Source organism: Condylura cristata, unplaced genomic scaffold (assembly GCF_000260355.1).
Source record: "Condylura cristata isolate star-nosed mole 26May11 unplaced genomic scaffold, ConCri1.0 scaffold00033, whole genome shotgun sequence".
Taxonomy (NCBI): domain Eukaryota; kingdom Metazoa; phylum Chordata; class Mammalia; order Eulipotyphla; family Talpidae; genus Condylura; species Condylura cristata.
Window position 1 is genome coordinate 11,335,315 of NW_004567134.1, and position 13,603 is coordinate 11,348,917.

Genomic DNA, 13,603 nt, shown 5'->3' on the forward strand with positions numbered 1-13,603 from the left:
AACTGTACAACCTCACAACAGAAACCCCAACCCTTTGAGGAGTCAGGGGAGTTTTGTCTCCTCAGAGCATCTGGGGAGGAGGAAGGAGGTGACTTAACTCCACATATTGTCATCTCCTAAGTGAGTTTCCCCTCTGGGGGTCCAGACAAGACCCCCTAGTTCACTCGTAACCACCTTGCATGTGGGAGGTAATCTGCCATTCCTAGGGGGATCTAAGGGGAGAAATGACCTGCCCAACAAGAGCACGGTGCATACAGCAGGTGCACAGTAGATGCCGGATGAGCCACACATCGGGTATGAAAGCCGAGAGAGTCTCAAACAGTAAGTCAGAGCAGCAGTGGCCCCTGGCACTGCCCTGGCCTGCAGTGACTCCCCAGAAGTGACGCGGAAGAGGGGGACTTGAACTTGGACTTGTGAGAGGAGGGGGCTCCCTGTCCTCCCCAAAATGAGAATAAACAAAAGCAGCCAGCAGGAGGAGGGGCTGTGTGCCAGAAGTGCCCAGCTGGACCCCACCGGTGCCTCTGTACTCTCCGGGACCAAGCCAAAGTCCCCAGCCTCAGCCTCCAGAGTCAGTCCCACGTCCTGGCATCACAGAGAAAGGCAGCACAGAATGCCGTGAAGTTATTCAGTTCTTTTTTCTTTTTATTGGCAAAGTAAATATATTTTTATGAAGGACCAAAGAAAATATACATAATTGTAACATATGTACACCAGCTTTATAGATTTTTTAATTTCAAATGTACACAAATGTTGATATGTTATTAAAAGATATTTTACGTAGATGTACCTATGTACATTTTATTTACATACATTCATAGGATGTGAAATAAACCTGTCAAAACAAGCTAGTTCATTTGATATTAATTTCTAGACAAAATAAGGAATGCATTTCTAAATCAGGATGGGGAGTCTACCTAGCTCTTCCACACATAATGCAGTCGGCTTCCCTCTCCTCCCAAAGGTGACCCTGGAGGCTGGTGTTGGATTTGTCTGGAAACAGGAAGAGGGAGTGAGCCATGCTGGGTGCAGGTGCTGGGGCTCCCCTGCATCTGTCCGCACTGCACGGTGACCGGCGGCACATGCACTGCCGCCCCCTGCCCTGCCCATGCCCTGGGGCACTCAGCGGAGCAGGTATCTTGGCCAAAGCCCCCCTCACCGTAGCGCAGCTCTGGACTTCTGGCCTACTTCCCTCTTCCCAGCATGGTTCCCTGTGGGAAGTGACATTTCAAAACCCCACGTTTCTTCTTCCCAAGCTATAAAGTGCTGGCCTTGGCCCAGGCAGGGTGCCCAGTGGGAGAAGCGCCAGGCCCCCGGCGGCAGGGCAGCAGAGGCCCGGGAAGGCACGAAGACAGAAGGCACGAGGGCCGACCTCCAGCCCGGGATCCTGGGGACCCAGCCCCCAGGGGCCTGGGTGCAGGGCTAAGGCCCAGGATGGGCAGCGGGTGAGGGGGCTCTGGGTTCACACCTCCCAGGCCAGCCCCCCTCTTCTTGCCTCCCGGGCTTCAGAAGATGGGTTGGTAACATTGTGGCATCCCTCTGAAGAAGGCAAATAAATTATTGCTACAAAATAACGGGGCGGCTGGGGCGGGGGCGGGCAGAGGGCTCAGTTCACTGCGCGCACCGAGCGGCTGCTCCGCGGGAAGCGGTGCACCTTGATGTGCTTGGAGAGGTGGTCGCTCCGCGCGAACTTCTTCTCGCACACAGGGCACTGGTACGGCTTCACGCCCGAGTGCGAGCGCCGATGCCGGGACAGCTCGTCCGAGCGAGAGAACCTGCGGGACAGGGCGGTGGTCAGCAAGGCCCGCAACTCACCGAGCGGCCACGGGGGCCAGGTCTCAGCAGGGCCTGGGTGGGCACCGCACGCAGCTCTGACCCCATGACTTGAGAAGCTACCCGTGAAGACGTGCCGTCCCCAGGCCCCAGCCCTGCCCTGCGCCCCTCTGGGATGGCAAGAACTTTCCTCCAGAGGCTTGTAAGGGGTGGCCTCTGCGTCTGGACCTGAGACAGAGGCTGCTTAGTATTCCCACAGGCTCTCAGGCCTGCGGAGCTGGGGCCTCCTTTCCACAGTCCCAGAGCTGCCCTGAGAGGGGCTCACTAGACTTTGGAACTTCTGCCAGGGTCTGCAGGGAAGCCTGCCTGGGGGAAAGTCCTCCAGGAGATACAAGTTTCTCCAACACAGCAGGGGATTCCAGCTCCATCTCTTGCTCCCATTAGAGCAGGTCTGAGGCCTACCCTACTCCTGCGCCCAGCTTTCCTGACAGCTGTGATCCCTAAGATGTCCCCGGACAAAATCTACTGCTGCAAGGTACTTGCAGAGTCTAGATGGTTTCCCCAACACCTCCCTCTTTGGCCCATCTAGGAATGAACCTCCACAGTCCAGAAGCCACCGGGAGGTGGCAGCTGCTAATGGGAGAGCTAAGACCCAAGGCGTCCAGGCACAGGCTGCCATCACGATGTCAGGGATTTGATGCCCTCCCTGTCCCATGACTCTGGTCTTGGCAAGGAGACCCCACACCTCACCCCACTTTTTATCTGTAGTCTTCCCTGTGGCCAGCCCTGTGCGTGGTGGCCCAGAAGTGTGTATGAGTGAAAGGATAGCACAGCCAACCCCCAAAGGAGGGTAGAGTGAGGTCAGGCCCCCAAGTCCCACTGCTTGCACAGGCACATGTTGTATGTGGGAAGCTGCATGCACACGAACACATACTCATGTGCACACAGGGTGTGTGTGTAGGTGTGCACATGTTGGCACACATGTCCTTGTGGGCATGTTAACATGTGCTCACATGCACACGGGCCCAACCTCCTCCTGGACCTAGCACAGCACAGTGAAAGGTGGGGCAGGTGGTGCCTTGGAACAGCTGATGTTTAGGGGCTGACCCTGGGGGTGGAGGCCTTGATCCCAAAGACTGATGCGGAGCAGAACAAACCTGGGTTGGTGTGGGGGAAGGCTCTGGTGGTGGCACGAGGATCTGGGCCCCAGCCTGTGGGCAGGGAGGACAGGCATCCAGCCTGGCTGGCCACCCCAGCCCTCAGGGCCTTGCGCTCAGTGGCCAGCACTCTAGCCCTCTTGGAATCCCAAGAGGGACTATCACAGGCCAGTTTTGCCAGTGTATTTGCAGAAAAAAGGAAGGGCTGGCCCAAATGGCCCATTTGCCAGATGAGGAAACCGAGACTCAGAGTGAGGAGAGCCTGAGCCAGGGTCACCGCAGGACAGAGCAGCCAAGGCCAGAACAAAGGCTTGCACACAGCTCCCTGCTTTGCTCCGCTCGCCTGGTGACCACAAAGGGCCCACCTCCTGCACAAAGCCTGGCTGGGAGGTGTGTGTCACCCGAGCCCTCTGCCAGCAAGGAAGTGTTATCAGTGCACCCTGGCAGTCAGAGCTGGAACCTGTGTACCCCAACCAGAGTCAGCTGCCCCCACGGACAGGTTTATGAAGGGCAGAGGGCAGACACAGTGCCACTGGCCATGCTCAAGCTTTCCTATAAGTACATGGCAAGAGGTCAGAGCGCCAGAGGCTGCCCAGACTCACATGGTTGAGGGACAACAGAAGCTGCCGCCCCTCAGCCCCAGTCCCAGCCCCACCAGAGGCCCCTCATGGCTCTGAATGAACACATCAGCATTCTGGCCTCATTTGCTCACTCATGCAAGGACGACCTGGGATCTCTGCCTGACTTCTAGGACTTGTCTCAGAGGCCAAAGGCAGTGACAAGGGGTGTGGGGACACCTTGCGGAGAGGCTGCTGAGGGAGAGCCAGGCCTGAGAACAGCTGTCCCCAGCTCCAAACCCCTGCCCATCACACAGAGATCTCTAAGCTCAGGGGTTCACTCCTTGACCCCAAAGCCCTCAGAAGACCTCTGGCTCACATCATTAGCCACATTCTCCCAATAGCAGCCAGCAGGGAGGCCCAGCAGCCACCAGGAGAGGGCCAGCTAGCCCAGATGTCACCTCTGTGGGCAGAGCATCCTCACCTACTGACCAGCCTCCAGGGCAAGCTGCCTGCTCTCTGAGCCTCAATTTCCCCACATGGCGATGGGCAGAATGATAGATCTGCCTCAGAGGACTGTGAGGGCTGCAAAGGGCAAGGAGCATTCAGAGCAGAGCTTCACATGTGGCATTTGTCCAACACTGGGAGCTTAAGACTTCAAGGAGTTGCGCACCAGCCTGTCCTGGGCGAGGTCCTGCAGCACATGGTCATTCCCATGATTCATGCTGCTGAGGTGCCGGAACAGGAAACAGGAGCCGGCGGACTACTGATAGCCCCTACCATGAGCACACACAGCACCTTTGTATAAAGGTGCCCCGTGCATCAGCCAGAAAGCTGTTCTCATAAGTAGTCAGATCCTAAGGACTGTGGTGGGAATGCATTTCCTAGAGCCAAGCAGGCCACAACCTGCCCAGCCTTTGGGGCCCCACCTATGCTGGACATGGGGTCAGAGAAAGCCTCAGCTGTGATACTGGGGTCAAGAGAGCAGGCCACTGGCAGCAGAACCATGAGGTGGCCTCCTGTCCCTTCCTTTCTAGGTCCCCCTGAGGCCTGCACACCCCTCTCGTGAGCCTCCTGTCTCCTGTGGTTGACAACAGTACCTGCCACTGGGGCCACAGAAAGTTGCTAATATTCATATCAGCTGTGGCAGGAGGGGATTCTGGATGGAATGGCTAGGCCATTCCGGAACAGGACGTTCTGCTGCAGGGAACAAAGGAGGCCTGTGTCTGAGGGTGAAGCAAGGAAACTTCTAGGAAGGCAGGCAAACAGCCACTTCCCAGACACTTACATTGGAATAGGGCAAGTCTGGTTTCAGCCCTATCAAGGGTGCCCAAGCCATGTCACAAGAGGGGGAGGGGCAAGGAATACTGAGTTCAGCATCAAAGTCAGAAGGAAGTGGGGGTTGGATCCAGGGGCAAGTGAGGACCTTGTGGGGCAGGGAGGGGAACACGGCGTTCACTACACAAAGGTATACAGGGTGAGGCTGACTTATCCTCAGAGCACAGGACACAGCGCCAGGGCCAGCACCACCAGGAGGAGGATGAGCAAACTCGCCAGGAAGAAGAGAGGCGGTTCTGGGAGTGGTGAGCTCCCTACAGAGGCAAGCAGGCCAGGGTGAGGGAGTCCACCGAGAACAGGGTCAGCAGCAGGTAGAGGTGGAGGTGAGCAGAGACAGGTAGCGAGCCCTGGTGGGGCTTGGGGCTGGGAGAGCCTGGGTTGAACCCCTGGCCCTCCCACGTACTAGCTGTGTGGTCATGGAGAGATTACTTAGCTGCTCTGTGCCTCCCTGGTAGCTTAGTTGGAACGATCACAGCAGTGACTGGCGCACAGTAGGAGTTTGGTTATCGTCACTGTTGGGGGGTGTCAGCAATTTTTCCCTAGCCCATGAGCATAAAGCTGGAAAGAGCAGACGGTGAGGCAGGACAGGGAGGAAGCGCAGCTCTGACAGCCCGTGCAAAAGGAGGGAGGATGAGAAAAGGCCCCAACGGCCACCAGATTCTCAGGTGGAAACTGGCAATGGATCAGGGTGGCGGGCACCCTGTGGGTACACCCAGACCCACATCACCATCTCTGTTCCTGAACATGCGACTTGCTCTGTGTCTCAGTTTCCCCCTCTGTAAAATGGGGGTTGGGGTTGTTATGAGGATTCAATGAGATGAGGCAGGTGGCAGAAGAATGAAGCCAAGATTATTGTAAGGTTAACTACAGCTGCTGAGGCAAGGGGCAGCACTGGACACAGGGGGCACATAGAGGGTCCCAGAACGACCAATGGGACCCTGCACAGCCTCAGGAGGCCAGTGAGCACATCACCCAGCCTGTGGCTAGTCTATGGCACAGACTAGGCAGGAACGTTAGGGCACCCGAGCACCCCCAAGTGTATAGTAGCCTGGGGGGGGGGGGGTGAGCGCCTCATGGCTGGAAACATGTGAGGGCTGGTGGAATAGCTTCCAGCCCCGAGAACCTTAGGCCAGGGCCATGCCGAGTAAAGTGACAGTAAATGTGACATCTCAGCACCACTGCCACCATCACCGCCACCAAGCTGCCCAGAGCCAGGTCTGTCTCCAGTTCACCTCCTATAACCCTCTCTCCCAGGTGCAGAGAGAGACATGCTTGCCTGTGTCCCTAGGGGTTCAGGAACCCTGAGGCCCAATGAAAGACTCAGCATCCTGGAGAGAAAGGGCCTGAAAGGTGGGTGCCTGCAGTCCCCGTGCCTTTTCTGTGCCTTCCATAGTGAACTCGCCATGTCAGGCACACTCCCACCTTCCTCTGCCAAGTGGGTCCTGGGCCAGACCAGTACCAGGGCTCAGTGGCAGAGCTGAATTCCTTCTACAAATGTCACTTGCTAGCACATCTCCTGCCCTCAGGTGCTCACTACCTCCGCGGCCCCTGTAACATCTGCTAGATTGAGTTCCGGCTACACCTTGGGGTGGCTCAGAAGAAAGCAGACCCCTTCTCCGGGCACTAGGCTGATCAGGCAGCCTTGACCACTCTGTCCCTGGAGGCCCACTGGCCTCTCTCCACTAGAAGGCCCACTCACCAGGGATCAGCTATGGCCAGAGGGCAGCGCTCAGCCAAGAGGGTTGTTCCATCTATCCACAGCCCTGCTCTCTCCACCTAGAGGAGAATGCCTCCAGGAAGAGCTCCTAGGAGCTGGGGGCCCCCAAAGGAGCAGCGCTATGTGGAGGCAGAGCACCTTTGAGCAGCCTTCTCACAATTCGACCTTGTATAACATTGACAGTATGGCCAATGAGAAGGGGTGACAGGCGTTACAAACTGTTCCACAAGTCCACCTGTCACTAGGGCCCACTTGGCAGGTGGCATGAGGCTTAGAGAGACAGTGACACTGCTGCTGCCACACCCAGCAGAGGGGCTCAGGCGCTGGCTCCGAAGCCCTCCCTGGCCTGCTTGGCACAAGAAAAGGGGCCACCAGAATCAGATCCAACACTCCAGCCTCAGCCAAAGCCCAGGAAGTCAGGATAATGAGTTAGTTCTCAGGACAAGAGTCTGGTCAAGAAAACCACGGCTGCAGACTGCTCCCCAGAGGTCTGCACCCACACAGGTGCACACACACGGTGGTCCTGTGACAGACACACACAAAGCAGACATGCATATAGCCCCACTGACGTGTGCAATGCCAGCTCTACACAAGCATGCCATTCATGCCACACACACACACACAGAGCAGCAGAAGCCAGAACTTGCTGCTAGCACATACCACCCACCAGGCAAGCTGGTGATTCCTGCAGGTAGGCGCCCCAAATTGGGGAAGAGTCTAACTTTGGTGGGCCCAAGCATTCAAGCTTCTGGCCTGCTGCTTACATTTCAAAGGTAGACAGACGTGCCCTCCTGAAGACAGTGAGGGGGTGTCCAGGGGATCCCATCCAGCTGTACTGCCCTCGGCCAGATAACCCAATCAAAGCCCTGCACTCTAAAAGTATTCCCCTCTGCCACACAGTGAGTAGAGCATCTGGGAGAATTCCTCCACCTTTGGTCGAGAGCCCCAGTGTTATCCTCTCTCCACTGGCCTTCCTGGCTTTCCAAATACACCTCCAGATTCCCAGCTGAAGCAGGAGCCAGGCCCAGCCTGTGGGCCCAGGAACATCTGCAGATGGAGCTGGGCCCTCTGGCTGGGAAAGCAGCCTTTTCAGGGGTGACTTCTCTGATCCACCCTCCTGGTTCAAATCCTACTTACAAAGTCATGTAGCCTTGGGCCAGTGACCAGGCAGGTCCAAACCTCAGTCTGCTCAGCTATGGGATAGAGTGGGGTTGGGACTTACTTACTGTGGGGTGCTGTGAGGTGCAGAGGGAGCTGTGGACAGCCTCAGCCTCTGCACCACTGTTCTTAGCTACTCTGTTCTGCTTACTACTGTGAGTAGGAACAAGGATTGTTCTGCTGCGGTCCAGCCCACGAGCAAGCTGCAGCAAGCCTTACCTGGTCATTATGAAACTGGAGACCAGCTGATTTCCGACTTTAGTGAACAGGAGGGACAAAGAAACTCTAAGCAGCCATGCCAGCTCTGCCCTGGCCCTGGCAGGCCCCCTCTCCCCTTTATAATAAGCCTTATCTGGTGATGGAGAACACTGCCTTGGCCACACACCCAGGGGAGCAGAGACGAGCAGGCCTTGCTCACCACCCAGTCACCCCTACTGACCTCCAGCCGCAGCCCGGCCAAGTGCAGGCGAAGGGCTTCTCGCCTGTGTGCCGGCGCAGGTGGGCCTTGAGGTGGCTGCTTTTGGTGTACATCTTGCTGCAGCCAGGAAAAGTACATTTGTGCATTTTGATGAGTTCTGCTGCTGGGTTCTTGGGGAACTTCTGGCCCATGAGGAGCCCAGCAGGTCCAGGTCCCAGGGGTCCTGACCCAATGGGCTTGGCAGCGATGGGCACAGGCGCGATGCGCACAAACTTGGAGGGCAGGTTCAGGCTGGAGGAGGGCACCACCTGAGGCACGAGGGCAAAGGTCTGGCCCTGGATATTGACAAGGAGCTGGGCCACCTTGATGCTCTCCGGGGCTTGGCCAGGAGATGGGGGCTCGTTGCCGGACTCCTGCTTCACCTGCACGGGCTGGATCTGCAGCAGCACAGGGACGGGGCCTTCGGCTGTGGGGCCCCCACCTGGGCCCTGGCTGCTGCCTGCGCTGGTGCTGCCTGAAGGAGGGGCACAGCGCTCCCTCCCGCCGGAACCAGGAAGGAGGTGGTTCCGGTGCGACCCAGTCGAGAGCTGGCCACAGGCCTCCAAGTCCTTGATGCTGCTCTCTGGAGCCTTCTTAACGCCCGGCTCCATGTTCTCCTCCAGAAACTCTTCGATCTCCTCCAGGGTGGGCTGAAAGGGTCTTGGGACGTCATCAGAATCGCCCACAGGAAACTCGGGAAAGCAAAAGTGCTCCCCCTTCACAGGTGCCGGTGCCCTGCGCCAGGGCCCCCAAGCCATGGGGCCACTGCTGGCCCCGAGGCTGCCACCACCGCCACCACTGCCCAGTGTGGCCTGGGACAGTAGGAAATCCAAGATGCTGTCCTGGCCCTCAGCCCCCGGACCGCTGCTGTAGCAGGAGCAGAGGGCTTGTGAGTCAGGGCTGGCGCAGGAGCACAGGCTGGAGGCATCGCTATCATCCTCAGAGAGGGGAGAGGGCAGCATGTGGTACGCCCGCCCACCAGCCAGCCTGTCACCCAGATAACCAACCGGGCATTTCGGCGACGAGAAGTTCTCGTCCACTGGAAGCAAATGGTCCACCATGCTGGCCTGGCCGTGCCGGTGACGGCTGTGGAAAGCAACAGGAAGGCCTGGTCATGAGGGTAGCGCACTCACCTGCCACCTTGAGGGCCTGTGCCCCTCTCCACCGCCTGCCCACAGCCTCCCACAGCCAAGTGCCTGGATCCTGCCTCCATCTCGTCCCTTGGGAGAACTCTGCCTGCAAGAGTGTTCTCCGAAATTGCACCACCTGTTTGCAAAAGAGCCCTCTCCAAGCCTGTTGCACAACCCAGGACACTTTTGGTTTCAAACAGATTTTCCAGAAAGATTCTAGGCCAGAATATGCTTGGATCTATGAGTGAGTGAGGGTAAGTAGGTGTGAGCAAGAAAGCTTGCAGGTGACGAAGCTCTCGGTGCCCAGAATGACCACGGTTGGGGAACCCCGTCCAGTGCGTAGGAGTTGCTCATTCATTCCTGAGGACACCTGGCCTTAGCTCCATTATTCCAGTTGAGTCACTGAAGGGGGGGAGGAGGCCATTTACCCTCTGACCCCCATGTTGTTAAGGTTTGGATAGGGTTGCCAGATTGAGCAGATCAAAATACACATCACTGAGTTAAATTCAAATTTCAGATTTTAAAAACAATGCTTAATATGACAATGTCCGGAATTTTAGATGGGAAGTGGATGTGCATTTGTTAAAAAATTTAACATAATTAAAACTCAAATTTAACTGGGCAGATATACTTTAATCTGGCAAGTCAAACTGAAGCTTCATATGCACATGTCCTCACAGACTGTTTCCACAGAATGGGAGTGGGGGGTCCAGTTCATCATTCAGCTGCCAGTTCCCAGACCCTCCAGACTCAGCTGTCTCATCTGTGAAGTGGGAGAGGTAGGGACAGTCTGTATAAAACACTCTCAATTGTGCCCAGACTCTTTACTGAGACTTTTCCACCAGGGCATGTGGAATCCCGGGCCCTCGCAGTGATGACCTCATTGGACCTCACAGCTGCTTAGGGGTGCTGAAGAGGAGACCCTCTGGCCCTGCACACCGGAGCTGCTGCTTTCCCAGCGGGGAGCACTCACCACTGTGGGAAGGCTCTGCTAACTCCTGTCTCCCCACGAGACCCGGTGCTCCATAAGGGCAGGCTGGGCTGTTGGGTCTCTGCTGTGTCCCCAGCTCCTGGTGTGGCAGCTAGTACCCAGGAGGAGCTCGGAGGGTGTCAACAAAGAACAGAGGAGAAAGCCGTGTCCTCTGAAGGCTATGCTAGGTATGGTGTCCAAGGAGAGTCAACAGTGTCCAGCTATGACAGAGCCACCTCTGTGGACCTTTGTCCCTAACCAGTGACCGTGGCTGGTGTTTATTGAGGCTGGGAAGCAGAATGTTCTGCATGTGAAGCCAGAGAGTCTCTGAGGCCTGACGTCACTACTGCACCCACCCCCACTGTCTCAAGGACCACTCCTGGGGCTGACTGACACCCAGCACTGTTGAAGGGTCAATAGTCCCAGCCACCACAGAGCCCTCCAGGGCTGTGCTCATCATCAACTGTGGCCATGGGCAGATACTTGCTCTCTCCAAATCTCAACTTCTCCACCTGTTACAGTGGCCTCAATGACCTCTACGCCCCTCTTCTGCTGAGATAGATCAGGACCCTTGACCTCCACTCCCCACTCATCTGGGAAGCCTCACAGAGCTTTGGAAAACTAAGGCAAGGTGGAGGCCCTGGTCAGGCTTTCTCCCTTTCAGAGCAGTTTAGCAAGGAGGACATAGGGCTTTTGGATTTCAATACTCAGCTAAGGTTTTTAATATACACACTATTCACCTAATCAAGTGTTAAGAAGGAACGAAGGTACCAGCTATGCCAAGGTTAGTGAGGCTGCTAAGCAAGCTTAGACCTCCCTCAACCCATGCCTGCCCTCTGTGCAGGGGGTTATGCTCCTGGGTCTGCAACTCATCACTGGGCAACCATGGGCAAGTGGCACAACCTCTCTGTGTCCGTGTCTTGGTCTGTTAGGGGGATGCAGCCAACAGTGCCCAGATCCCAGGTTGCTATAAGGGTCCACAGAGCTAATACGCAGGGGGCACTTACTACAGGAGCTGGCGCACAAGCACTCCAGTACCTGCCACTTGCATTACCTCCAAAGGAGTGGTCTTTCTCTCTGCTGTGATGCTAAGGAATCAAAGGGACTCTAGACTTCCTGGAATCTGGCCAGGACTGGTGGGCAAGGGGCAGAAGGGGTCATAGCCCTACCTACTTAGCCCTTGCCCCTAACATGCCATTACCCATTGACTATTCCATGATACTGGAATTACTGTTACTGTTTTAAAATGTGATGATGGTGTTTATTTAAAAAATGCTTTACTTTTTAGAGATCCTAACTGAGATATTCCAGATGAAATGACAAAAACTCTAGTAGGGGAAATACACACAGAAGGGTAGGGTGGGAGTAAACCTCCAGGGAATGGGGTGTCCTCAGGAAATGGGGCCCAGTCTCCCCGCAGCAGCCCAGGACCAGGGCCTGTCTTCCCTGGCCTGATCTCACCACTACCTGCTCCCTCTCCGCTGCTGTGCACCAAGCTCTCTCGCTTCACAGGTTTCATTGCCCTGGCTGCTCCCTCTTTATGGGGTTCCTTCCTCAAAACTCCTGTGGGAGCCAGGGTCTTAGACTTCAGCTCAGAAGTCACCCCCAGTAGGGCCCTCCCTAACCACTCTACCTTCTATCACCCCACCGTTGCCACTGCAGGGAATTATCTTCGTTATTATGTACTTTACTTTCCATCTACCTCCCCACCAGAATACAAGCTGCTCTAACTACTCTGTCCATCAGCACTATCCCTTCGTTTACAACGGGAGGACAGAATTTGCTGACTGAGTGAGCAAAAGGGACCGGGAGTCCTGAAGGGGGAATGAGAGCCCAGGTAGACAAGCCCCGGTCAGGCAGCAAGATCTGAAGGGAAGAGGGTGTGGGGTGAGTGGCCTGGGCTGGAAGCTGAGAGCCCAGAGGGGGCCTGAGGATTGCTCTGGGTACTGAGGTAAGAGAGAGGGCGCAGCGCTGGCCCCTAAAACACAGCAGCACGTGGCAGGGCCAGAGGCACAGGCTGCGTGCAGGGGGAGGGGACACGCTGTTCCGGGCACCGTCCCCGGCCTGCCGCGGGACTCCGCCCCCTCCCCCGGCCCAGCCAGGCCTGCTGTTTATCCTCCCGGGGACACAGCGGCTGCAGGAACAACATGTAATTGATAACAAGCCGAGCGCCGGCCAAGGGCTCGCCATTGGGTCAGCGTGCAAATCACGGGGGTGGCGGGCGGGGGCCGCCTTTCAAAATAAGAGTCCCTGCTCCCCGCCGTGTCCACAGGCCCCCAACTCCGCAAGCCCTGTCTCCCTAGCACCTGCAGGGCAGCGGGGGTCTCCCCGCGGGCTGCCCGGTCCTTGGCGGGGCGTGATTTAAGGGGCTCTGACATTTGGGCTTTGTTGTCACCATGGGGGGCCGAACGGAAAGCCAGCCCCTCGGTACCTTCCAAGTTGGGGGTGGGGGGCGGTGTGGAGACTCCAAAGGGACACCACGGCGGGGAAGGCGCCCCACGGCTGTGGCGGGTGGGGGTGGCCTCTCTGCACACTCGGCGCCTCGCGCGAAGGCTCAGCGGCAGGCAGCGGGACAGCGAGGGGAGCAGCTCAAACGTGTGGAAAGGTGTGGGTACGTGTGAAGGACTGTGAGCCCGGCCGTGTGACGCGCAGCGTGCGCGGGGGCGCGGGCCGCCGGCCGTGCGGGAGGGGCGTCGGCAACGTACCGCGCGTGGAGACGGCAGGGCGCCCGCGCGTGTGGGGCCGGGCGTGAGAAAGGAGGGCTGGGGAGCCCGCTCCAACGCCACGGCAGAGCCCTGGGCCGCTGCCCGCTGGCCACCAACCCTTCGCCCTCGCCCTCCGCCCCCAGAGGCGGCGGCGGTGACCGACGGTAACCTCGTCGCCACAGCCCCTCCGCTCGCCACCGTCCGGCCCGGGCGGGCCCGCGTCCGCCGGTGCGCTTCTCCCGCCAGGCGCCGCCGCGCCCGCCATATGGGAGAGCCGGGCCGCTAAGCGCGCACCCACAGCGGGCCAGAGCTGCCTGGGAAAGTGCCGCTGGGCCGCGGGGTCCTCTCGCACCGGCGTCCCACCCCGACGTCGCGCGGGGGTTCACGCCGCTGCTCCGACATTTCCTCAGACCCTCGTGCGGAGCCTGGGACGGCGACGCGGGCGCCCCGCCACGCGCCCGGAGGCAGGCCAGCGCCTCCTCCTCCCCCCCCACCCCAAGTTCCAGTCAGTTCCCTGGACGCCCGGGGCCACAGCCACTCGGCCGACCGGCCTCGCCGCGTTTCTCCCACCTGAATTTGGCGCACGCCCGGCTGGCGGCCAGGCCCCGGAGGTCCTGAGGCCCAGCGGGCTGGGCCGGCAGCCT

The 13,603-nt window shown here is 58.0% G+C and overlaps 1 protein-coding gene across 1 annotated transcript; it reads right to left on the bottom strand.

Moving 5' to 3' along the window:
• Positions 1–627: 627 nt before the first annotated feature.
• On the bottom strand, positions 628–13,597 carry KLF15 (Kruppel-like factor 15). Its single transcript, XM_004692317.2, has 3 exons — positions 13,530–13,597; positions 8,137–9,240; positions 628–1,772 (listed from the first exon to the last, which is right to left on the bottom strand). Exons 2-3 carry the CDS (start codon positions 9,213–9,215, stop codon positions 1,604–1,606), a joined length of 1,248 nt encoding a protein of 415 aa, XP_004692374.1. The 5' UTR covers positions 9,216–9,240; positions 13,530–13,597; the 3' UTR covers positions 628–1,603.
• Positions 13,598–13,603: the final 6 nt, after the last annotated feature.